The sequence below is a fragment of the Typha angustifolia genome, chromosome 10, assembly GCF_048772165.1.
Source record: "Typha angustifolia cultivar Huaian chromosome 10, ASM4877216v1, whole genome shotgun sequence".
NCBI classification, from domain to species: domain Eukaryota; kingdom Viridiplantae; phylum Streptophyta; class Magnoliopsida; order Poales; family Typhaceae; genus Typha; species Typha angustifolia.
In genome coordinates, this window is record NC_133248.1 from 6279274 (window position 1) to 6306537 (window position 27264).

At 36.6% G+C, this 27264-nt stretch overlaps 1 protein-coding gene across 2 annotated transcripts; it reads left to right on the top strand.

Moving 5' to 3' along the window:
* The first annotated feature begins 201 nt into the window (after positions 1 to 201).
* On the top strand, positions 202 to 26898 carry LOC140769057 (B3 domain-containing protein Os01g0905400-like). Of its 2 annotated transcripts, none has more exons than XM_073109598.1 (6): positions 202 to 464; positions 2013 to 3303; positions 3399 to 3554; positions 3727 to 3836; positions 15702 to 15986; positions 26639 to 26898. In XM_073109598.1, the coding sequence occupies exons 1-5, from the start codon at positions 309 to 311 to the stop codon at positions 15954 to 15956; spliced, it is 1968 nt and encodes a 655-aa protein (XP_072965699.1). In that variant the 5' UTR covers positions 202 to 308; the 3' UTR covers positions 15957 to 15986; positions 26639 to 26898. The 2 variants fall into 2 exon arrangements, with proteins under 2 accessions (XP_072965699.1, XP_072965700.1); XM_073109599.1 differs by having other exon boundaries at positions 15711 to 15986.
* The last annotated feature ends 366 nt before the right edge of the window (positions 26899 to 27264 follow it).

A 27264-nucleotide genomic window follows, 5' to 3' on the forward strand; every position in this document is an offset into this window, starting at 1 on the left:
GTGCGCCATATTAAAAAAAACAAGAAAGCGAGGGAAATTGTTGAAGAGCGCGCAACCGGTAACCGTAAAAAAGCTCCCCTGCTTTGAGATGACACGAGGAAGAGCTCGTTTCATTTATTATTTTACGCTCAGAATGATGGGAGAAGACACTGCAGCAGCCCACAGCGGTTTCGTGTGTGGAAAGTTGCGCTTTGCTTCCCGAAAACAGTGAGCAGAAGAGGAGAGAGTTGGGTTCTTGGTGTTTAGGAGCAAGTAGGAGAAGGGAGAGGGGGGAGAGAGAGGAAATAGGGGAGATCCAGAAGGAGAAGATGAGCAGTCCAAAGAAGAAGAAGAAAGAAAGTAAAGAATGCACAAAGAAATGCCTGGGGACTCGTGGGAAGTCCTCCTCTGCATTGCCTTCTTCTTCTGTCTCTGCCGCACCATCCTTCTTCAAAATCATGATCGGTGATTTCTCTGAGGCCCTGGTATGACGTTTCCTTCCCCTGCACTTCTACCTTTTGCTATGAGCTGGTGTTTCAAAGAATTTCTATTTGTTTCTTTGGTGGATTCACATAAATGAAACTTTTGAGATATGGGTCTGAACCATTTTGAGCTTATATCTGAGAAGACAGTCAATTTGAAGAGAACTTTGACGCCATGAAAGTCTTCTTTTGCATATATTCTCTTCTAAATTCAACTATGTTCTCTTCTAAATTCAACTATTTGCATATATATATATATGTACCCTATGGGAAGGCATTTCTGTCTTTTTATCTTGTTAGATAACCAGTTGAGCTGAAAGGTTAAGCTATTATGCAGTGGACTAATAATGTACATATCATACCTTTAACACGCTCCGCGGCCCTATACACTTAATGTGAAAGATGAAAGACAATGGCATGTGTGCGACCCTCCACAATGCGCAAGGCCAAATGATGACAGATGAATTTGGGCTAAGTGAGGTTTGAATTCAGACATCTAGAAAGCTAGGCTCTGATATCATATAAGATAATCCGATGACCAGCAGCTTAAGTAGTTAGGTAATGGGCTAATCATTTATGTAAACATATGTCAACTGATTCAGATTTTAACTCATAGTTTTAAAAGGTAACATGAACGGTATCCATGCAAAATCAAGGTTTGGAGAGATATAGATGGAGATGTGAAATTTATAAGGGTACCTTCAAAAACTTAATTTAAAACTACACAGATGTTAGACTTCACAAAATTTGGAGAAAATTGAACCTAAGAGGCGAGAGGCAAACTATCACTTTTGCTTTTGAAGGTAGAGGTATCGCCTCTCATGAAGGAACACCTGAGCGAGCTTTTCTCCAAGTCTATGCTTCTTGTGCACCAGTTGTAGTGGTTTGGTGGTGTAGAGTAGGACTGCCAGACAAGCATAGAAAGGAGAAAGAGAGGCAGAATAGAGATTGAGACAAGAGAGAAGGAACAGATAACTTCAATGGAGGAAAAAAGATCCTCTTAGTCACTATTTTGCTAAAACACTATGAGGATACTTGTCAATCACGTTAGACAATAGGTTCCTCATGCCCACGATTCAAGGAAAATTGTTTCCATAGAATGAAAGTGATAATCTGTCTCTAAATGTTCTGACATACCCACTCAAATTTGTTGAAAGTTTAGTGGTTGAATACAATTTAAGGTTGAAAATTGGCACTTCAAGGTATTGTGGATAATCCTGGTGCCGGTGCCAATACCATATGGGCATGGCACATGTCGGGGAAGTTCTGCGGCACTTATCTTTTAGGATTGTAGTGATTCAAGTTCAATCTGGATTTTCTAGTCATGTGCATATTTCTCCAGCTTATTTCTATTACAATGTTTGTGTTTTGAAGTTTTGCTTAATGTGAATAAGTTTGATTATGATTGTGGCAGTAATTATTTCAAGTATTCAACAAATATGGATCTTCATTTCCAAATTTTATCAGACTAATTCCTATTCTTGATCACAATTATCACCATTGAGATTTTTTATAAGTCTCTTGCCTCACTTGATATGATGGTACTTGCAGTACATCCCACCCATGTTTGCTCGAACTATAGGAGATTTGGTTGATAAGATCATTTTTCTTGAAGATTCATATGGGCACCGTTGGCGGGTTAAGACATGTTTAGTAGATGGTTCCTTGGCTTTTGGATACGGATGGCGTAACTTTGTGTTGGATCATTCCATCAGAACTGGTGAATTTGTGGTATTTAAGCACATTACGAAGCTACTCTTTTCAGTACAAATTTTTGCAGCTTCTGCCTGTGAAAGACTACATTTGTGTGAGAAAAATGAAAGAAATCGTAACAGGAAAAGACGTAAAAAAGTGAAGACATCAACTGAGTTGAGTTCAGGAAAGATTCAGAAAAGTTTGGATGCCTCTGAAGAGAAGCTCTGCATTGCTGTCAAAATTCCACCAAAAGCTGAAAAAGTAACTAGCATGACAGATCATGATATCTCAAGCACAAAAATGGCTGTTGGGAACTGCTGCAATGAAGGAGCAGGAGATGATCTAGATCAGAGTAATAGGCCTCCTTGTCCTACAAATAGCTCTGAAAAGTTGGAAACAGCATCCATGACAAGATTCTCTGAGGATTTTCCACACATTGTCGATGAAGATGCTATAGATTTAGAGATATCTGGTGAAATTCCTGCAAGAGACATTGATGTGGATATGGACAGAATGGTAATGACCCAAAAAGATTTGGAAAAGGAGGTCAAATATGAACGTTCTTCCCAAGACGCAGAATTCCTTGAGAATGACAAAATGTCACATAGTCATCGTGATAATCTCAGAGAATCTCAGACTGCATTAGCTAAAGAATGCAGAGAAACTAAGAGCAATAAGCAGAGTCAGTCTAGTTTGGCAGTAGTCACTTATCCTTGTACCAATGGATGTTTGACTATGGATTATTCAAAAGGAGACAGATTAGAAACATCGGTCAAAAGGGATAAGAAAGAAAGAATTGTAAGGTCTAGGCCTCAAACTTCAGATGTCAATTCCCCTGAGAACAAAAATCTGGCTTCTTCGAAGATAAGTACACATAAGTTTCCAATGAAGGAAATCAAAATTTGTGAACAAGCTAAACAAGACACAGACAAACTAATTATAAGTAACAATGCTATTTCTTTTAATGCCAATGCAAAGGATGCGACTATTTCTCCAGGCTACAAGGTTGCGATTATTAAGAAAAATTACTCACCATATGAAAACCAAGTTGAAGCACTATCCAGTGCATGTGCTTTTAAATGTTATAATGATGAAAAGGAAACTCTTATGTCATCCTGCGACGACACTCAGTTTGGAATTAAAAATGGTCAGTTAACTTTCTAAGAATCCTAAATAAGTATATATTTCCATTGCCTTTTATTTTCTAGGAACTTTGGCTTATCAGAGTTGGCTCATCAACAGTGGAGAACCAAGCTTCAGGAAATGCTCCACTGGTTAGTTTCCACAAAGAACAAGGTCGGTCCGTCAGTTCTGGTGAAAGTGATCCTAAAATCATCAGCAATATGTCGGTACTTCATGAACATTCTGACATTATGGAACAGAAAATTCGTGATTCTGGTAATTGATAATCTTAGTTTAAATGATGCTGATATCTCTAAATTGATTTCTAGGAGTGAAAGTTGTCTATTCTCTAACCAGTAATTAGTTTAAATGTTGACTTTCATATGGTAGAAAGATGCTTGGTCAAATGCTAAAGATTGACTTGGAAAAGGATACAATATATGTGCAGGAATTTCTTTTGCAGTTGTCAAAACTGAACAAATGGATCCTATCGACATTCAGTTACCAAATCATGGAAAATCCAGCTTTGCCTTGGCAGTAACTGCACAATCTTGGCTTGTGAGTGATCTATAACACTATCACATATTAGAATTTAGAAACTGAACCTCATGCTTAAAATTAATTTCTTCATTAATCTGATTTAATGTTTAATGCATTTATTATGTAGTTGATGATTATAGTTGAAATATGATATATATAATATATATATTGTACTCAACTCTCTCTCTCTCTCTCTCTCTCTCTCTCTCCTCACTCTAGATACATACAATCATAGGCATGTGAAAGTGTAGGCACATGCCTCTATAGTACCTGTAGAAACTTTATGCTGTATCATAGGATAAATTCAAATAGTTTTCTAGCCATTAGTTGCAACTTGGTATTGTGAAAAGCTAACCCCGAAGTGGAAAGCATAAAGTGTTCTCACTTTTGTTCTCACTTTTTCCCCTCACTATGAACTACTGCAAATCTTTAAGAACATTCAGTGACTGCAATAGTTTTAATCTTTTGCAAACAAATCGGAGTAAAATTGTATATATGGTAGGCATGATGCAGCTAGTGCAATGAAACAATCGACAAAGAAAAGAAGTTGATGGATGAAGGCCTAGTAGATTCCATGTAGTTTTAATTGTGTGTAGTGTTTGGTTAGTACATAAGCCTCTCTTATTTGTAAATTCTCCCATATTATCTAGAAAAAAGAATCAAAGCATCAGCTTAAATTGAATTGTGCTTAAGTATATTCAGCATGCATACTTTTTAAGTTATGCACATTTTTCTATCTCAGGTGAGAGGGTGTTGGAAAGTTATCATACTTCTCTCCTTATACAAATGTACATAAGCCCTTTATTTGTATTTAAGGCTTATACACTAACCAAATGCTGTCATAATGTTATTTTTTCCTGAATTTACTGTAGCAAAATACTGCAATAACGTACTATTTGTGACTGTAGCGTAAGTACTGTAGCAGTAATGTTACCTAATGAATATCTCATTATTATTTTTGAATGAGTCCTAAATAGTGTAAATTAGGGTTTGTATATGTTATCTAAAGAGTCCTATTAGATTAAAAGTTTGCTTTTTAGGAGTAAGTTAGGTTTTCCTATCAAAGTCTAAAACATGTAATTAGCGATGGTTTTATAAATAGAAGTTTCTTTTGACCAGGTGCGTGGTGTTATCTCTCTCTTTCTTTATATCTGTTTTTTTCTTCTCTCTACAATACTACTCTATCTCTTATCTTCTATCCTTATTTGTTTATTCCAAGGTTCTCAATATTAGGATCGAGATCAGTATCATCTGTTCGAAGAAAAAACTATATGTATTGACTATATCGGCCATTCGTATCTGATCAGACTATTTTTTAAATATATAAAGTTCTAAATAATATTTAAAAATATAGAGAAACTTCTAAAAACTTAGAAAAATATTACAAAAAGATAAAAAAAATAAAAATTACTCACATATGAAGCCTAGAAACTTAAAAAATATATTAACTTACTAAAAATTTAAAATTTTGATGAATATCGAACTGGTTCTCATAAATTTCTATGGTCTTCGTCCTCATAATCACCATAAGTTTGTAAATAATAATGCCTAGAACTTGTTACTCCAAAAAGTAATTCTATCATACTAATCATATTGTATAGATCTTGTTATGTGACTTGTATCTAAGGAGGATAATAATCAGCATATGGATCTTGTGTCTGAGAATACTGAGGATAACTAGCATATGGATCTTGTGATGGCTTCAAACAATAAATACTCGATTTACCATAATCATAAGAAGCAATATTCTTATGATAATGTTGCTGATATGCATATACATCCTCAATTTCTCTGTCTTCAAACTTTATGTCTTCTTGACTTTCTTTAGCAAATGTAGATGAGACGATCTCACCACCAGATGTATCATCAGGATTATGATTGGTATTGGTAGGTATATTAACTCTCATTGCTGAACGACTTGTACTAGCATCTATCCTCATTATGGTCTCCTGCAATATCTCATCTAACCATGAGTTAGTCTAGTAATCTAATAACCTGTCCTCTTTATTCAAAATATGATTTAAATTAATTAGTTGTTCATTTTTTGCCTTTCTTTTTAAATTTCTCTCCTTCGATCTCATATTATAATGACAAAAAATTAACTTCTCTAATCTTTTCATTATCAATTGGTTGCGTATTTTAATGTGGATTAAAAATAAAGTAGTCTAATTTTTTTCACACTGTGATGGAGAAACAATTTAAATTAAAATCTTATTTACTATTGGTGTCAAATTTGGTGCCTCCTTCCATCCATAGATAGATCATCATTTAGTTGGAGTGTTATGAGATATAGCTGCAGCAACTTTAGTAGTACTGAATTGCTCAGCTCTCAATCTATATCTCTGCATCTGAATTTAGAAATATATTATTACATACTATATTAAAAGTAAAAACTTGAAACAAATAGTAATAAAATTATTTAATTGAATCATAACTCACTTCTTTATTGCAAAGAATTTGTTTATAAATATCGAGCTTAAGCCTACTGATTACCTTCCTAACTCCTAACAAGATTTCACTATCATTATTGTCAATTATAGATAATTGAAACCTTGGATTAAAAAAATATCATGCAAAAATTTAAAATTTGTAAGCATTCAAAATTTTAAATATTCATAAATAAAAATAAATTAGTAAATTAAAACTTAAAATTTAAAACGATGCCTACCAGCAGCGTATATATTTCTGTGTAGTTATCTGTTCCATCTAGAAACCACTTTCTATAATTTTAGCCCACATGTTTTTATTGATTCTTTTATTACGTCTATTACCTTATATAATAATTCATCTCAGACTTGCCATTACTATTTACAAGTTATAATATTTTGACAAGAGGCTCGAATACTTTGGTAGCAATTATAATATCACCCCAAATTGCATTTCCAATAGCCATATTCTTCAAAGTTTTACCTAAAAATTTATCTTTAGGTTTCATATTCTTAATTTTTTAAACTACTCTTGTGATGTAAATATTCGCATAATATCATCTTTGTAGTGTATGATTCTTTCTAAGGCTATAAAATGAGTTATAAATATAGTAACGCCGGGTCTAATGATCTCTCTATCACCAGTTATCTGCTTAAGTAAATTAAGAACCTAACCATGGTTATATATAAAATTTATCAACATCTAACCTTTATGTATGACCATGTCAATTTCAGACTCTTTTATAATATCCTCTAATGTTATCTCAATACATTATGCAGCATATGATGCTCAATATAAATAAGGTTTTTTTATCATAAGTAAATTTTTAACAGCTTTATAATTGGCCACATTATCAGTAACCACTTAGACTATTTTTTTTTCATCCATTTCTTGTACCACCTCATCCATCAATTGACAAATATAATCACATTTTTCAAATGAGTAGTATCATCCACAAACTTCAAAAATATTATTCCCATGCTTGAGTATACTAATAAATTAATTATATTTCTTCTGTTTTGTGTACTTCACCACTTATCAAACATTAGTATACAATCAAATTTATCTCAATACTGTTTAAATGTCTCAATGTAAGTATAAAGCTCATCTACCTCTAAGTCAAGATATTTGGTAATAATATCATTTGAACTAGGAGGTAGAATAATAGGCCTTACTAATTGTATAGCATCCACCATAGTAATTATAGAATAATAAGGATTATTAGCTATATTGAAAGAAATATAATTATAAAATAAAAATTTAGAGATAGCCCTACTAATGTATTTCTTTACATTTTTAATCCTTTAAGAGATGTCTTAATGAAAGTCTGTGTATGACCCCTTTTGAGAAGATATGTTTCATTGGTCCAATATTTCCAGACTCTACTGTAATACTAGGAGTCTCAAAGGATGCTCCCATATTCTCTCCCTCATTGTATATGAACTGATCTAGATCTTTGAAAGTTTCCTTCTCTCTGCATATTTTTGCTTTCTTTCATTGTCCTCCTTATTTGTCTCCTCATTATCTCCTCACTCTGCTCGTTGATATTATTATTAATATATACAGGATTATGCATCAATTATGTTATGAACAAGATTTGGAACGATCCGGGGGTAAGAAAATTATGAAATTTCAGGTGATGGTAGCCTCATGAGATAGGGTTCTAATAACTCTAGTTTCACGTTAATCTGATGTCTGAATAAAAAGATATAATTAAAATAGTGAAGTAAGATCAGAACGGGGAAGAACGGTAAGTATCTGATATTACAGCGGTCATCGAAGGGTAGTTGACAGCCAAGGGTGATAGTGAACGGCCAAGGGTGGTGGTGAATGGCCAAGGATGGTGGTGGACGATCGTATAGTAGGGTGGCTGCTAGAGATGATGGTGGCTATAGGTTAGAGGTAAAATTAGGATTTCTAACTTAAAACTACTCCTAGGAAAATAAACTATTACAAATTAACTTACTTCTACCTCTAGATTATCTTACTTTTACTGATAAGATAAACTCAACACTAAAATAATTTTTCAATGCTCGGATGCTTGGATTAATAAAGTCCAGCCAGCCCCTCTATATATAAAGGTTGGGTATAATGAGTTCTACTTGGACTTAGCCCTAAAAGCTTATACGATTCTAACTAGAACTTGTCTTAGAGGCTTACATTGTTGGTAGTTAAGCTACAAGCTGTAGCTGACTCAAACAAAATAACAAAAATTGAATTTCTTGCTAACCAAGCAAAGCCTTATATGGCTACATTCCTAGATGATCTTAATGTCTAGAGAGCGGTACAAGTGTATGATTAGATGTTAGGACAGCTGGAATAGTAAAAGAGTTGGGAGAATTGTATGGGTGTGAAAAAATCACTATTTTTTTACACCTTGTATAAATACCAGACTCATCTGAAATTGCAAGAGAGATCAATCTAGAAGATAGAACATTCTTCATTCCTTTGCTTTCTTTCTTTCTTAAGCTACAATACACTACACACTCACTGCAAATATATACTACAAATCTGTTCTCAAGCATGGTACCAGAGCAATGGTTTTGATTTAGTGTGCATCTGGGCATGTTGTGAGGTTAGTAGGGGAGATTTCATAGAGCGAAACCTCTGCAAATCGATTTCATAAAATTGATAGCGGGTTCTAGTAGTGGTTCAGATCTCAGGGCTCCAATATTCAATGGAGATAACCATGATTTCTGGAGATTAAAATGAGGGCTATATTCAAGTCCCATGATCTGTGGAGCTTTGTAGAAGAGGGTTTTGAATATTTGAAAATGAAGAAGAAGAGGTGGAGCTTAGTATACCTAAGAGGATTGCCTTGACGGAGAAGATCACCAAAGATGCAAAGGTACTTGGTCTCATCTAGAATGTTGTTTTAGATGATATTTTTCCAAGGATTGTAAATGAAGAATCAGCTAAAGCAGCTTGGGATGTCTTACAGAAGGAGTTCAGAGGAGATGAGAAGGTAAGAGTTATAAAACTTTAAACTCTCAAACGTGATTTTAAATATAGTAGAATGAAAGAAAATGAATTGCTCAAGGATTATTTCACTAGACTGCTTGATATTGTGAATAAGATGAGGAGTTTTAGTGAACAAATAATTGATAAAAGGATTGTGCAGAAAATTCTATTTAGTTTAACTAGGTCATATGAATCTATTGTTTTCGTTATTGAAGAGACAAAGGATCTAGAAGCTAAGTGTATAGGAGGTTATGAGCTCCATAAAGGTTTTTGATCAAAGACTTGAGATGCACTCTGACTCAACTACAGAGAATGCATTTCAAGGTTTGAGTATCAACCTTAGAGAAGAGCAATCTAATGGAGGTTCTAGCAACAAAGGCAAGAAGCCTCAAAAACAAAAAAACAAAAAAAGAAATGGGAAGGAAAAGGTGGTACTACATCAAAACAATCCACTAATGCACCTAAAACAACTTGCAAAATTTGTGACAAAATGCATTTTGGTGTTTGCTGGTTCAAAGTAAACCAAAGTGCAAAAGGTGTAATAGATTTGGGCATATGCAAAAGGAATGCATTGCAAAGGGAAATCAACAAGCTAACTATGCACGTCAAACAAATGAAGAAGAAGGCAGTGTATTCTTTGCTTGTCAATCTACAACTATAGTAAAGGATGACAGTGTGTGGTACTTAGACAATGGTTGTAGTAACCACATGACAAGAAATAAAACATTGCTGATCAATGTAGATATCAATATCACATCAAAGGTGAAAATGGGTAATAGTGTATTGGTGAATGCAACTAGCAAAGGAATTCTTGTAGTCCAGACTAAGAAGGGTAAGAGGCGCATTAAAGAAGTGATGTTAGTGCCTGGTTTAGATGAAAATCTACTAAGTGTGGGGCAAATGATGGAGCATGGTTATTTCATTGTGTTTGGAGATTAAGCAGCATCAATTTATGAAGACAAAAAATGAAAAAATCTAGTTGCTAAGGTGAGAATGAAGGGCAACAGAAGTTTTCCTCTCTCTCTCTCCTTGAAGTATTTGAATCCAATAGCTATGAGAGCATCTGTTATGGAGACTACTTGGCTTTGGCATAAAAGAATAGGGCACTTGAACTTTTAAAGCTTGAAAAATTTACAGAAAAATGAGATGGTGTATGGTCTGCCGGAGAATCATGAAGCAGATGAAATTTGTGGAGGTTGTGCACTTGGGAAGCAACATAGAGAATTATTTCCCAAAGATCAAACCTGGAGAGCTTCCAAACCCTTGGAACTCATCCACTCTGATGTTTGTGGACCTATGCAAACTGCAACTCTAGCTAGAAATAGATATTTTCTCACCTTCATAAATGATTGTACAAGAATGTATTGGATGTATTTGCTGAGACAAAAATCAGAAGTGTTTCTTGTGTTCAAGAAGTTCAAGCTAATGGTTGAGAAGCAAAGTGATTACCAGATTAAAAGATTAAGAAGTGATAGGGGAGGTGAATTCAACTCAAATGAGTTTGATAAATTCTGTGAAGAGATGGGGTTAGAGAAACAATTGACTACTGCCTACACTCCTCAGCAAAATGGAGTTGCTGAGAGAAAAAATAGAACAATAGTTGAAATGGCGAAATCAATGCTGCATGAGAAGAAAATACTTTATCATTTCTGGGGAGAAGCTATTAATACTGCTATATATTTGTTGAATAGGTGTTCAACCAAAGCATTGAAGAAAAAAACTCCATTTGAAGCTTTTAGTGGAAGAAAACCATCAGTCAAGCATCTAAAAGTATTTGGTTCTATTTGCTATGCTCATGTGCCTAAACAATTAAGGCAGAAATTAGATGAATCAGCAACAAAATGTTTGTTTGTTGGTTATGCTAGCTGTGAAAAGGGTTATAGGTTGTTTAATCTGAAAACCAGTAAAGTTATCTTGTCAAGAGATGTGATTTTCAATGAGAAATCACATTGGAATTGGGAAATAAATTCAGATCGATTTATTAGTTTTCCAATCAATGATAGTGAAGTTGAAAATGCTAGAAATGAATCAGAATTTGGTGAGATTATAAGTCCGGTTCAGTTTCCAATTCAATCCCCTCAAGCTATAAATACCACTCATGAAGCATTAGGATCACAAAATTCAACTCCCAGCTCAACACCAGTGAGGTTTAGAAGTTTGAATGAAATATATGCATCCTGCAATTTTTATGTTGTAGAACCAGAAAACTTTGAAGAGGCAGTGAAGGATGTTGCCTGGCAGAAAGCAATGGAGAATGAGATGTCAATGATTGAGAAAAAACGAACATAGGAATTAGTTGACAGACCAAGTGACAAACCAGTCATTGGTGTCAAATTGACAAAACTTAATTTGGATGGTTCAGTGCAAAAAAAAATAAAGCAAGATTAGTAGCAAAAGGATATGCTCAACAACCTGGTGTAGATTTCAATGAAACCTTTGCACCAGTTGCAAGATTAGACACCATCAGAACACTAATTGCCTTATCAGGTCAGAAGGGTTGGAAGTTATACCAGCTTGATGTTAAATCTACATTTTTAAATGGTGTGTTGGAAGAAGAGGTCTATGTAGATCAACCTGAGGGTTTTGTGGTCAAGGATGCAGAAGAGAAAGTTTACAAATTAAAAAAGGCTTTATATGTCTTGAATTAAGCTCCTAGAGCTTGGTATGGAGAAATAGATTCTTATTTTACTGAAAATAGTTTTCAAAGGAGCCCAAGTGAAGCTACATTGTACACCAAGACGAACAATATAAACACTCTAATAGTGTCAATATATGTGGATGATATTGTGTTCACCGATAGCAATGAAGAAATGATGTTAGAGTTCAAGAAGGGCATGATGAAGAAGTATGAGATGACTGATCTAGGATTGCTGCATCAATTTTTGGGAATTGGAGTAGTTCAAAGTTCTAACAATATTTTCATTCACCAAAAGAAGTATGCTCAAACACTTCTTGAGAAATTTGGGCTAAAAGGTTGCAAATCAGTGACCACACCACTAATAGTCAATGAGAAGTTAAAGAAAGATGATAGAAGTGAAGCAGCAGATCCTAATTCATACAGAAGCATTGTGGGAAGTCTATTATATCTCCCTGCAATTAGACCAAATGTCATGTTTGCAGCCAGTCTACTCTCAAGATTCATGCATTGTCCAAGCAAAATTTACATGGGAATTGCTAAAAGGGTCCTCAGATATATACGAGGAACTCTGGACTATGGCATTAAATATGAAAGAGGAAAATCAACAATATTGATTGGTTATTATGACAGTGATTGAGGTGGATGTGAGGATGACATGAAGAGTACTTCAGGGTATGCTTTTACATTTGGCTCAAGAGTATTTTCTTGGGCTTCTGTAAAGCAACAAAGTGTTGCTCTGTCAACTGCAGAGACATAATATGTCAATGCAGTAGAAGCTACTTCTCAAGTTGTCTGGTTGAGGTTTGTCCTAAATGATTTTGGTGAGGTTTAGTTGAATGCAACCCCTCTAATGTATGACAATACTTCTGTAATTGTAATGATAAGAAATCTAGTCCTTCATCATAAGACTAGACACATTAAGAGAAAGTATCACTTCATAAGGGATGCATTGTAGTCCTTCATCATAAGACTAGACACATTAAGAGAAATTATCACTTCATAAGAGAAAGTATCACTTATTTTTGCTAATTAGATAAGCCAGTATTTATTTTCTAACTTCCAAGGAGACCTAAGTGCAAGTTGCTATATTTTCTTGCCTTCCAGCCAAATGTTCTTTCAAACAGTTGTCACTATCACTCATTTTCTTTTTACACCAGTTGTATTTAACACGCCTTTTATCTTGCCTAATAATGTTATAATGTTGTCACCCAATGTCAGTATCATATAACTTCTTTTTTGGAGCCATTGATATTTTATGTTTTTAATCGTAACTTTGTAACTAGAAAATATAAGCAAAAATCAAAATAAAATATGAAATAATTTAAACTTTACTAAATTAATACCCTCTCAATTTTTTTCTAATTTTTTTTTCTTTACTTATTTCTAGTTTTCACTCCTCTCTCCCTCTCTCCCTCTCTCAAGTTCTCAGCAGCAGTAGATGCTGTTGCTTAGGGATCGGCCAAAACTAGAAACCTTAGTTTATTCATCTTTACAAAAAGATCCACATTAGTTTTGTAGGACAAGTAAGACCCCTTATTTGTCCTACATTAGTTTTGTATCAAAGCGAATACCCTCACCTTATATAATACTTCTCTTCTTTCCTCACTTCACCTTAATTTTTTCATACTAATGGCTTAGTTTTGTTCGCAATATTATGGGCATATGTAAGATGATTGAAATTTTGGGGCAGAGATTTCCTACTTTGACTATGTTTAGAGATATGAAAAATAAAGATCACTAGTCAAAAAGTCAGAGACAGAATCCTAATTGGTTTAGGAAAAGTGAAAATCGAGTCCACTGTGTTTAGAAACTGAATATGAATCAAATTTTGAAAACTGAAAACACTTAAGAAATCCGATCCTGCTCTAATAATGAAATTTGAGCTGAAATTAGTGAGAGAAAATTTGAGCAAGAGTAGTAGATGGAAAGTCGAGTAAGAAAGGGAAAAGTAAAAACACGGCAAAACACAATGACATGATTTCTTTAACGTGTACCCAGCCAAAGTCAATCAATCTTATATCAAGCAATAAAAACAAGACTTACTTTAAAACCCTCTTGATACTAACTAACAGGAATCACATATTTAACTATTTTTGTGGAAAAGATCGTCTCCTTTTGGTAAGCACTCGAGCTAAGGATCAACTCTTCAATTTTCATGTTGTTTTGGTAGATACCGTCTTTGTTGCTTTTGGATCATCTTCTGTTGAAACACAAGCACTCGGACATGTGTAGATGATACTCCTCACAATAGATAGGAAATATGCTTTGTGAGGGATCTAAGAACTCATAGATGATTTACTTTAATCCCCTGAACTAGATGTCTTATTCTAAACCTTTGAATCACTTATATAGAGGCAGGAAACATCAACTTTTCATACTAGGAGAATCCACTAAAGGAAACTCCCAATTTGAACAGATTTATGAATTTCCTTTTATGTTTTGCGTGCTTCTATCAAACGCCACATTCGGACAACATTTAAGTTTCCTTTTGTGGATTCTCCTATTATGATTTTGTCCACTTATCTCATTCGGACGATACTTAAGTTTCTTTTAGTAGATTCTCCTATTATAATTTTGTTCATTTATCACACCCGGACTATGTAACCTGACCATACACGTAAATCTAATTTATATAACTAAAATAAATATGATTTTGTTCACAAATTTATCAAAATAAAACCATCGCTCTTAAATGATTTTTATAAGACGTACCTAAGATTCAGTATACTCGTCAGAGAAGCTTGATAATTTTGCTAGTAAATGTAATGCACTAAAAAGTAACAAGCCACCTATAGGATGCATCATGAAGTTAAATCGTCATTTTTTTCATCCTGTGATATTCATCACGAGCCACCTCCTGGGATGATGTTGATACTCATCAAGTGCCTTCTTAAGGACCACAAAAAGACATTCCTGATCCAAACCCAAAAGCAGATGTTTATGCCCTGCCCTAGATGGTTCATCTAGTAAAAATTTGTATAGTTGAAGATCTTCCTTATAGCGATCTCGTCAAAGAAATCAACATGAAGCTAAATCATCTTTTTCATCCCGTGATACTTGTAATAACCCAAAAGTTCTTTAATTTTGAATTATTTTTACTAAAATTAGAGAACGATTTTTATTAATTTGATTGTTGATGTAGCATAACATTATATAAGTCTACCAATTATTAATCTTTCCAATGTTTGGATGCATGCTAATATAGGGGTAAAATGGTCAGATCAATTAGGACATTAAATAGTGACGTGAAGTACTGACCGTTCGATTGGTGACCCTGCCATCTTCATTGGAAGTTAGTCCGTAAAACCAGTTGCCAAGTAGATAAGATTCAATTGATCCACTCAGTTGAGCTCAATTGAGTCTAATTTAGAAAATTATGGTGTTATGGTTCGCAATGGTTAGCTAAGAGTTAACATGAACTCCATTTGGGTCAATTAGATGGCCTAATCGAACCTGAAGACTACTAGTTTCGCCCAAGTTGGGCTCCTAAACCTAAACCTAAACCTAAACCTAAACCTAAACCAATCACTAAACCCTAAATTAGTCGTGGGCCCTCCTTTTTCTTATCTCTACGCAGCGGACAAGAGAGAAGGAAATAATAGGGCGGCGGCACAGTACGTCCAATATCAAATCATAAGTGGATTTAGCATGAGAGGTAGGGTCTTGGTCTCTATCCCGCAGTGACATTTTAAATCAATAGTCAACCGGTAGATATAAGATCACAATCAAGTGATAACCCAACTTATGAATTACGTGGGCCAGTCTACATAGGCTATTATTGCTCAATTTCATTTTGTTTCTGCTAGTTAATTGATTCATCCATATTTACGTGTAGTATCTTAAATAATCTTAAATAGTATTTGCAGGAGTTCCGCGAGAGATTGCCATTTCGCCTGGGAAAGATTAAACATGGAAGGAAGGTGATCACACTGAGGGACCCATGCATGAGGATTTGGCCTGTTCTTTACCATGAAAGTGACAGGTTTGTTGGCTTTATCAGTGGCTGGGAAGAATTCACCAAAGCAAACAACCTTAGAAAAGGACATACTTGTGAGTTTGAACTTTACAGCACCTCAGGACCAACATTTCAAGTGCATATCTCGAAACAATAGGGCCAATTCTCTCTGCTACTTCATATTCCTGTGAGTATTTCAAGTACTCTGAGGAGTTAATAACCCAAAGTTTTTTTAATTTGGCAAATCAATATCTTACTTTCTTGACTCCCTGTGATGTTCATTATGGTGGGGATACAGCTGCTTCACTTGTGCAATAAGAAATATATGCTACAAGTACCTCGTATAAAATAGAATTTGGATATGACCTAGTAATTAGAGTCTTGATTTTTCCAGACAATTCTAAGATGCAGGTGGTTTTAAACCTTTTTTGTTTCTTTCTTAATTTTTTATTTATATCCACAAGTTATTTTAATTGATCAAAGTTAACAAGCATCCAAGGCTGCTTACATGACTTTCTTTAACTTGATTTTACCAGAACCTCTTCTTCTTGTTGAAATAAAGTAATTGTGACTTAATTCATGGTTTCTACAGATATATGTGTCAGTACTCATTATATAACACACATATGCATAGCTTCTTCGTGCACACGCTACAAATGAACTGAGAGTTTAAGGGACCTACTTCTTTAGATCTTTCATCTTGAGAGCACTTGATTCTTGGTAATAGGGCTCCAAAATTTTTAGTTGGCTAGTTTTTTCAGATGTTTTAGACAGAATCATATGCTTTAGCTATGAAATTTATGACTTTTAGTCTTTTATAGTTAAATGTTCAATTATTATGCTCCAGTTGTCATTTTCTCGCCCCTTGTAACCCCTATGGTTAGGAGAGGGAAAATTGCAATTTACTCGGGAAATTAGATGGGGAAATTGTGGTAACCATAAATTCCTCTCTTCAAAATCCTCACTCTCCTCTTCTCCCTCCATGCCACAAGCATCCCTTTTCTTTCTCTCTTTTTCTTTCTTCTTATCTCACTAAAACTTGGATTGCTAAATCCAACCGGCGGAGCATCGCCAGAGCAAGAAAAGACCATCTAGAGACTCTGGTGAGTCCTCCACCCCTAAAATCAGTTTCAGTTTAGTGAAGTATATAATAGTGTAGCTGCATTTTTACCTCTTTTGCTTCATCGACGAAGTTCACCGCTAGTGACCTCAAGTTGGTGTCTCACTGGTCTAGAAAGCTTCAACTAGTGAAGCTCGTCACTTTAATACCCTCCATAGGTTCCATGAGCTTTTGAGGTAGGCTACACCATATAGCATCCTATAGACGGTCTCTCAGAATGGTTCCGGCCATCGCCATCTCTATGTTGTGGTACAATTTGTATCAATTTCTGTTTATGTTTTAGGAAAATAAAATAGTTTCTGGTAAATGCATTCAAATACAAATGGATGGCGTTCAAACGAGGTCGTTCAAACGCCTAATTCGCGTTTGCACATACAGATAATGCATTTTGATCATTCAAACACCTGATCTCGCGTTCGCACATACAAAGAACGCATTTTGGCCATTTGAACATGATCAGAGTGTGTTCGAACGCCTGATGAGAAAGTTGAGTTGTAATAGGATTTGTTTAGGATTTTTAGATATTCAACTAGCCTTTATATATGTGGAAAAGTAGCCTCTTTGGATTATTAATCATTGAAATTGGTTTTTAGGCTTGAGTCATTTTCTCCCTCCTCCTTCCTCTCTCTTAGTATCTAGCCCAAGTTCTTATCTACGACCGAAGTTAATCCTTCATCACTTCTCCCTCCTCCATCTATGTCCAGTCATACCTAGAAGCTCCCTTCTCCTACATCATCCAGTTCCAAGCACTAATCCATCCACCATACCCATAATTATCTCCTATAACCCTAACCACATAATCCACGTCCATCCTACTACCCCCTAATCTTTGGTCATTGTTTCGTATGTGACTTTCAATCTACTCATCTGATCAATAAGATTCTAGTTGCGTTGGATTTTTAACTCGCAGAGAAACAATATATCCAAAACTCAAGTCAATCCAATGCTTGGATCGATCCCAGTTATATTCTCAAGTTATGTGCTGAGTTCTGTCCAAATTATTAAATCGAATAGAAAATCATCATTACCAAAGGCGATCGTAACAAATTGGTATCAGAGCCAGCTTTCCTTGGCATGCATCCGCAATGGCATCTACCACTAGATCCATGGTGGCCCAAAGAAGAGAAGAAGAAGGGGAGACATCCATGCGCACCGAAGAACAAAATTCTACAAATCCTACATCAGGCAACGAAGGGCAAGAGGACCATGCGCACTTAGCGTCATTTCCTCCTCCATCTACCATTGTCGACTCGAATATTGATATGTTATCAAGGTCCATTGAAGCATTAGGACAAACCTTCTCTACTATCCTTGCCCAAACTATCAAAACCTTGAGTCAAACGATGGCTGCGTTGTTGCGGGCGATTTGAGAGGAGTGAAATCGAGGACCAAAAGTATCCAAGTCTTCCACCCCTGAAACCCCTATGATGGTTCCACCGGTTGACCAAGGACCACGAAGAGAAACCATGCCGAAACTGAGGAAAGTGGAGCCTTGCTGATGAGCGTAGTTTGTCGACGAAGAAAATGATGATCTCTAGATTGAGAGGAAAGAGGAAGAAGATAGCATCATGGTTGTTGTGAGAGGACGCCATAGAGAGATGGCATGGCTCAAGGAGCATCCTCTCCTGATTTGGGCTGGAGCTCGCTTCAATCCAAACCAGGATACCGATATCCGTGGGTGAACGGTGCAGTTGGAATTTCTCAAATTCAAAGAAGGTGACCCACTGGATTGGCTCTACCACGTCGAGTAGTTTTTTGACTTCCATAGCATCGAAGAAGATCAAAAGGTGCTCCTTGAATCTTTTCATTTGGAGGATGCAGCATTACAGTGGTATCACTCGGTGACGATGCATAGAGGAATAGCAACTTAGGAAGAGTTGTCGTTTAATCTATAAATGGCTTGGATCATCGAGGTATGAGGATTTTGATGCTTTATTGACAAAGACGATCCAGAAGACAATAGTGAAAGCTTACTAAGAAGAGTTCGAACAGGTGTCTAGTCGTTGTGTACCACTTGGACGGATAGGCAACTCAAAGCCACCTTTATTGCTGGATTGAGGGAAGAAATTCAAGCTGATGTACGTGCTTTGCGATAGCTGAACTTGGGGCAAGCAGTGGAAAACACCTTGCTTATGGAAGACAAATATCGAGCACTTAGAGGGCACCCATGGGTTAATAAGCAGCAGATGAAACCGGCCGGCCCTAGCGGCTTAGTTTACTCTCTAAGGACCCACCTGGGTGCGGCTGGACCACAACCTTCTTTTTGCACTTCTTTAGATGTGAAGACAACTCCTAGGGCCCCTGTATGGACTCTCACACTTGCCTAGGTAGAGGAGGGAAGGGCCAAGGGTTTATGTTTTAGATGTGACGAGAAATTCACGCTAGGTCATCACTGTGCGCAACAAACTGGTTTAGTGATACTTATAGATGGGGCGGCCGAGGAGGATAATCCCATTGATGATGAGGGTGTTGTAGAGGACATGGTGGAGAAGCAGCAGCAGATCAAGGTGGAGGAGACTGAGGTGGGGGAGATTAGAGCGAGCATTTCTCTCCATGCCTACTCCGAATCTGCACCCTTCGCGTGGACGAGTTGATAAGGAAGCATATCATGCATATCCTTATTAGCACAAGGAGCACGCACAACTTCCTTGACGAGCGGCTAGTTAGGAAGATTGGATTCACTTCCGAGCCGATGGTGGGGTTCGACGTCACCATTGGTGATGGTACAATGCTCAAAGCCGACAACATATGTAATGCAATTTAGGTTTGAGTTCGGAGCCATACCTTTGTCGTGGACTTGTATCCAATTGCACTCCACAACGCGGATGTCGTATTGGAGACACAGTGGTTGTAGAGCCTCGAGGCCGTGACATTTGATTTCAGCGAGATATGCTTCACCTTCAAGCATAATGATAGACGGGGGCGATTGGATGGAGTGCATCCACAACAGGGCGCCACCTGCAACCTCTCTTGGGGTTGCCTAGTCGCAATGGTGATGCTTTTATGATGTAGTTGGCCCCTATTGAACCATCTGAGATGAAGGTATCGAGCACTTCAGCGGATTTGTAGAGTTTATTATAGGAGTTTACGATTCTTTTCGAAGAGGCTAAGGGATTGCCACTGGTACGAGATGCAGATCACCACATTGAGATTGTACCGAAAGTAGGGCCAGTGAACGTGAGACCTTATATGTACCTTCACGTACAAAAGGAGGAGATTACATGGATGGTGAAGGAGATGCTTACACAAGGGATTATACAACCTAGCCGCAACACATATTTTTCCCCCTTTTTATTAGTGCGGAAGAAGGACGGTAGTTGAAGATTCTATGTTGATGACATGACACTGAACTTTATTATCGTCAAGGACCAATATCATATTTTGGTTATTGAGGAGTTACTTGATGAGTTAGTAAGGGCAACATATTTCAGCAAGATTGACTTACCTGTAGGGTACCATCAGATTCAAGTGTACCTCATATACGTGCACAAGATTGCCTTTCAGACTCATGATGGCTACTATGAGTTCCGAGCTATGCCCTTCAACCTGAAAAACACTCCAGCGATGTTTTAAGGCTTGATGAATGATGTGTTCTGACCACTCCTCCAACGGTATGTGTTTGTCCTTTTCGACAATATATTGGTTTATAGTAAAACTTGGTTGGATCATTTACAGCACTTGAAGGAGGTCTTGAATCTATTTCGGCAACATGAGTTGAAGGTCAAGCTGTCCAAATGTCTATGGAGAGAGCAACAAGTGGAGTGCCTTAGGCATATTATCTTAGCCCAAGGTGTTGCAGCCGACCCAAGGAAGATAGCTTGCATGCTAGAATGGCTGACGCCAAGGAACCTCAAAGAGCTGCAAGGATTTTTGGGTTTGACAAGATACTATAGGCGGTTTGTAGCAAGTTATGGAAAGATTGCTGCCTCATTGACTGCGTTGTTGAGGAAGGACGGCTTCATCTAGAGTGAGAAGGCCATGATAGCCGTTGAAGCCCTCAAGACTGCCATGTCCACAACACTCGTACTTGCATTGCCCGACTTTACCAAACAGTTTGTGGTAGAGTGTGATGCTTCAGGGGTTGGCATAGGAAGAGTGTTAATGCATGAGGGGCGGCCTATTGCTATCTTAGCAAGGCTTTATCTGACAGCTCGAGCATTTGTCGACGTACGAGCGTAAGATGTTAGTGATTTTGCATGCGCTCACCAAATGGCGACCTTACCTCATTGGTTGACGTTTTTTTATCCGGACGGACTAGCAAAGCTTACCTTACTTCTTGAAACAATGAGTACATACACCTGCGCAGTAAAGATGGGTATCTATACTGATCGGATACGACTATAAAATACTATACAAGAAGGGGACAAAAAATGAGGCCACTGATGCCCTATAGCGCAACCTAGAACCAAAGGAGTTGGCGGCGTACTCCACACATGTTTTTCCGTTTTTGGAGGAGTTGAGACTTGTAAGTATTGCTGACCCTGCATATGCAGAAAGTAATAAGAAATGAAGGTTGATCTAAGGCAGCTTGAAGAGATTGAAAAGAGAGATGGGTTGCTGAATTTTTAGGGTCGCATATTTGTACCCGTCGATACTGAGCTCTGACGGCGATTATTGGAGTATTTCCATGACACTCCTACAACTGGGCATGAAAGAGTGTTGAGAACATATAAGCAGCTATCCTAAAGTTACACTTGGCAAGGGATGAAGTGAGGCTCTACGTCAATGACTGCCAAATTTGCCAACGCGCCAAAACCGAAACTAAGAAACCAACTGGACTACTCCAACCTCTTCCTATTCTAGAGCAGATTTGGGCGGACATATCTATGGATTTCAGTGATGGACTTCCAGAAGTTAAAGGGCATTTTATGGTGTTGGTAGCCATTGATCGTTTAGCAAATATGCCCACTTTTCAGCTTTGGGAGTATTGCTGAAATTTTTATTCGGGATATTCTAAATTACATGGGATGCCATAGACGATTGTATCCGACATAGATCGTATCTTCATCAGCGAATTCTGGTCGGAATTTTTCAGATTGCAGGGTACACGGTTGACACTCAGTTCAGCCTACCATCCACAGAATGACAGCCAAACGGAGGTTGTCAATCATGGGTTGGAGCAATATTTGAAATGTTTTATAGTGGAGAAGCCAAAAGAGTGGTTGAGGTATCTTCTATAGGCAAAGTGATCTTATAACACTGCATACCATCATTCTATTTAGATGACACCTTTTAAGGCAGTGTATGGACGAACAACACCGATGTTGCAAACATATGATAGAGCAGGGATAGCATATCGATTGAAAGTGGACTTAGAGTTGATTGACAGGGATGAGACATTGAAGAGATTGAAGGAGCATCTCATAGCAGCTCAAAACCGCATGAAACAAGTTTATAATCGAGGACATCGCAAGCGAGAGTTTGCTGGGGGAGATTTGGTTTATGTACGAGCACAACCTTATTGGCAAATTATCAAAAGGCCCATTATGAGCCAAAAGCTATTGTTTCAATATTTTGGACCCTATAGGGTCAAGGCGAGGAGGGTTAGGCCTGTTGCAAATTTATTAAACTTACCTAAAGGGACAAGAGTTCATTTGGTGTTCCATGTGTCAGTTTTGAAGGCGAAGATTGGACATAATATCATTGTGGGGACTAACTTGCCCGAGTCATTTGCAGAACAGGAGATTAATGAGCTAATTTGAATCTTGGCTAGGTGTCAACATGTCGAGCGTTTGGAGACAGAGGTTTTGGTGGAGTGGATGGGTTGACCCATTGACGAGGTAACGTGGGAGCTAGAGGATGACTTGATAGATTGTCTTCCTCACTTTGCACCTTGAGGACAAAGTAAGGGAAGCGTAGTGAATTGTTGCAATTCTTGATTTAGATGCATAGTGAAACCACTTCAATTTATATCAATTTTTTATTTATGTTTTAGGTAAATAAAATAGTTTCTAGCCGGTGCGTCTGAACGCCTGATTCGCTTTTGCACATACAGAGAATGCATTTTGACCGTTATAACGCGATTCAGGTGCGTTCGATCACACGACTGAAAAGTTGAGTTGTAATAGGATTTGTTTAGAGTTTTTAGATGTTTGGCTAGCCTCTATATATGTAAAAAAGTAGCCTCTTTGGATTATTGATCATTGGAATTGGTTTTCAAGCTTGAGCAATCTTCTCCCTCCTTCCTCCCCCAGTATCTAACTCAAGTTCTCTCTATGGTTGAGGTTAATCCTCCGTCGCTTCTCTCTCTTCCCTCTACTCACTGTCATACCTGAAAGCTCCCTTCTCCCGCCTCATCTAGTTTCAAGCACTAATCCATTAACCATACCCATAATTATCTCCCATAACTCTAACCACATAATCTATGTCTATTCTACTATCTCTTGACCTTCAGTCATTATTGCATATGTAACTTTCAATCTACTCATCCGATCGATGAGATTTCAGTTGCGTTGGATCTTAACTCGCAGGGAATAACATATCTAATACTCAGGTCAATCTAACACTTAGATCAATTTCAATTACCTTCGCATGTTCCGTGCTGAGTTCTGTCCAAATTATTAAATCGGATTGAAAATCATCTTCACCAAAGGCGATCATAACACTCTAGCCGCATACAGCTAGTCAGTCACACTTCACTATATGAGAAGAAGTGTTGGTGCCCTCTGTTTGAGACTTTAAGACCTCGTGGCTTCATTTGGGAGATCAGGAACTGCCATTGCTGCTAGCTATGGAAGATGCTCTTCCCACCATCACTCGCCCCGATTGGCTTCCCTTCACCTTGCTTGTGTTGTCCTTGTCTTGGCAATCTAATTAGTGTGCTTGATTAGGGCTGTCAATAGTAGTGACCGTTGACAACCACCTTCCTCTCCCATCTTTTTGTCGAGAAAGGAGATGAGCTATGGGTTGGGACCCAAATGTCCTAACCTGTAGTTGAAGGGCTTGCTACAGCTCATCCCTAGATTGGGTTAGTTGGGCAATGAGCCCAACTAATGCTAATGTAGTGAGTAGATTGCCGCCTAGCTGCAACCTAGCCCAACTATTTGGTTTTCATTTTAGCTGGAATAAAGTTACTTTTCAATATTAGAAATTTTTATATTGTTAAATTAAAATAGGAATTGTTTATGAATAAAAATGGCAAATTTTCTTGCACCTAGATTATTGATTTGAGTTATTCCGCGTAGACCACATGTGCGTGGATTCACTCACATTTATGTTCATCTCATAGTTTGTGAAAATATGTATATGCTATTGTGCTATGAAGATACTACTTTTTAGTCCTTCCCATATAATTTAAGTTATGCTAGTTACTTATGATCAATATACTTGCAATTTGCATATTTGCATGAAGGATAATAATACACAAAGATTATTGTAGTGACTTTCTTAGGTCATTGTGGCAGAGTTAGAGGACGATTTTAGGCTAGATCAAAAGATTTTCTACAATGATTCCAATCTCTCACAACAGTTAGGAGAAAATATAGTGTACATTTATCACTTAATGACATCTCATAATCCTAACCGAATCAGTTACAAGGAAAAGACTAGAGTGTCATCTCGAATTGACTTTTAGTTGATATGAATCCGTGAGCACAGAATCAAAATGAGAAATATAACATTTATTTGAGATTGAGAAGTTTTGCAAAATAAAATTTGAACATGTTATCAGTTTGTTACTTGCATTATTATTACTCATGTTTTTTTATTAATGTTATGAGATTCTAAGTATGATCTGTTTATAGTTAATTGTTAAGCTTTGCATTTTAAATTTATGCTTTATTGATTATGGTTTTCATTCATTTTTAGTTGTATTCATCTACTACGCCAAAATTGTTAGCTCATAAAACTCTCTTAATAATTTAGATACTAATCAGCATAACGAATAAATGAGATACACCAAAACTCATTTAATTTCATTTAGGACTTTGCTTTCCCTATAGTCATATTAGTTATTTTAGTATAGATTGTCAGACCCAACCGTTAGAGTATAACCGAAACAAGTCAAGACCATCTAGCAACTCTCTTATGAGTCATCTACCCCTAGAAATCAATTTCACTTTAATAAAGTATATGAAGTGTAGCCACATTTGTTACTTCTTTTGCTTCATCAATGAAATTCGTCGCATAATGGCCTTAGTCAATGCAGCACTGGTCCGAGAAGCTTCACCTAGTGAAGCTCATCCTATCGATACCCTCTATGTGTTCCTTGAGCTTTCGAGGGAGGCTATACCATGTAGCCTCATTGTCAACAATCTCTTAGCATTGTTCCAGTGATTGCTATTGCCCCCGGTCATCTCCGAATAATCGATCTCACTTTAACCCGCGAGAATAATGCATTGGAGTGCTCTATTTGGGAGATTGGCATTCGCCATGGATGCTGAGCATAGACAGTGGTCTTCTCGCTGCCGATCACCTCAATATGCTTCCTTCACCTCGCGTGCATTGCACTTGTCTTAACAAACTAGTTAGTGTGGTTTGGTTTTGGTTGTTGGTGTGGTGATCGCTCTCCCACCTTTCCGTTAAAAGAGGAGATGAACAATTTGTTAGGACCAAAATGTGCCAACTCGTGGTTGAAGGAACCCGGGATATGCCGAGCTCACTATAGCTTAGCCCTAGATTGGGCTTAGTTGCACCAAGGGCCTAACTCATATTAATGTCATGAGTGGGCTGCAGCCTATTTGAGCTTCATTTTGGCCGGAATAAAATTAGTTCTAATTTTATAAATTATATATATATTATTAAATTAACTTGGAATTATAAATAAAGGTGTCCATTTTTCCCTACACTTGGATTATTGATTTGAGTTATTTCGCATGAACCATATGTAAATAGATTTACTTACATTTTTATTTGTCTCATTTTTTTAAAATATGTATACGGAATTTTGTTATCATGTTATCATTTTGCAATGTCAATTTTTGTGCAATATTACTCTTCGTGCATTGTTATATTTTGTGCAAATTGTAAGTATATTGATCAAGATTAGTTGACGAAACTTAAATCATGATATGAGTATAACTACAATTAGTCCTAGTATAGATCGCTCCATAACCTTTCATCATGACTCAAGTCTAATTGAAAATCCAAGGAATAAATCTATTTTAGAGTTCCTTAAATCATGATATGAGTATAACTACAATTAGTCCCAATATAGATCGCTCCATAACCTTTCATGATAACTCAAATCTAATTAAAAATCCAAGGAATAGATATATTTTAGAGTACCACTACGATGACATTTTTAAGAAACTTTAGCAGGGTTAGATAACAATTTCATGCTACATTGAAAGACTTCTTATAGAAACTCTAGTATCTCTCAACAATTATAAAAAAAAACAATGTGTGTTTATCACTTGGTGACACTTCTTGAGGACCCTAACCGGATCAGCTATAAAGAAATGACCTGAGTGGCATTTTGATAGTGACTTTTAGTTGACATAGATCTATGGGCACATACCTAAAATGATAAAATGATATTTATTTGAGATTCAAAAGTTTTTCATAATAAAATTTGAGCATGTTATCAATTTGTTAATGACGTTATTATTACTCATACTTTATTATTCATATTATGAGCATGTTGGGTATTATTTATATATGTTAATTGTTAAGCTTTGGATTTTAAAATCATTCTTCATGGATTATGGTTTCATTCATTTTGGGTGGATTCACACACTGAACTAATTTTGTTTTCTCATAAAACTCTCTTAATATTTCAGATACTGATCGGCGTGGTGAATGAACCCGGTGCACTAGAACTCATTTACCTTCACTTAGGGCTTTAGTTTTCCTTTAGTCACGTTTGTTGTTTTAGTATGACTTTGGAAGACAGTGGTTGTTTAACTTTGGATTTCTTTATTTCCTTTTGGAGTTTATTAATTTACTTAGAGTTATTGATACTAATGTAGTTATTTATTTGCTTAGATTTTGGGAATTAAGTGCTTAAGGCCTTTGTATATCTTAAGCTCTATTGGGGTACATAGTGATTATGATTCCATATTCGGGTTGTGACACTCTTTTTTATCACTTGAGATAAGCTTTTCCGCATTGTGATGCACAATCAAGGGCTAAAAAGTTTTCTGTAGTTTAGCTAATATATATACACAAGAGATCCAACCTAATTAACCCAAAAACTTGGGTTAGGTAATAAAATAACTATCTATACTATACCTTTAAGACATAAGACACACACTTGCATTCAGCTTCTATACATCGCATGTAAATAGATCGAAGATTGTATGATGTGTGCATCCCTCCACATTGCAGAATAATAGATAATAGATAATAGAAATAGGGATTAAATATTTAGATAGGGCTAGATGAGAGTTGAGCTCATAACCCCTAG

Excerpts from the sequence above, each read along its gene's own strand:
- LOC140769057 (XM_073109598.1), top strand. The coding sequence starts at position 309 with ATGAGCAGTCCAAAGAAGAAGAAGAAAGAAAGTAAAGAATGCACAAAG. Across the intron at positions 465-2,012 it reads GTGATTTCTCTGAGGCCCTG|TACATCCCACCCATGTTTGC; the intron begins GTATGACGTTTC and ends TGGTACTTGCAG. Across the intron at positions 3,555-3,726 it reads ACAGAAAATTCGTGATTCTG|GAATTTCTTTTGCAGTTGTC; the intron begins GTAATTGATAAT and ends ATATATGTGCAG.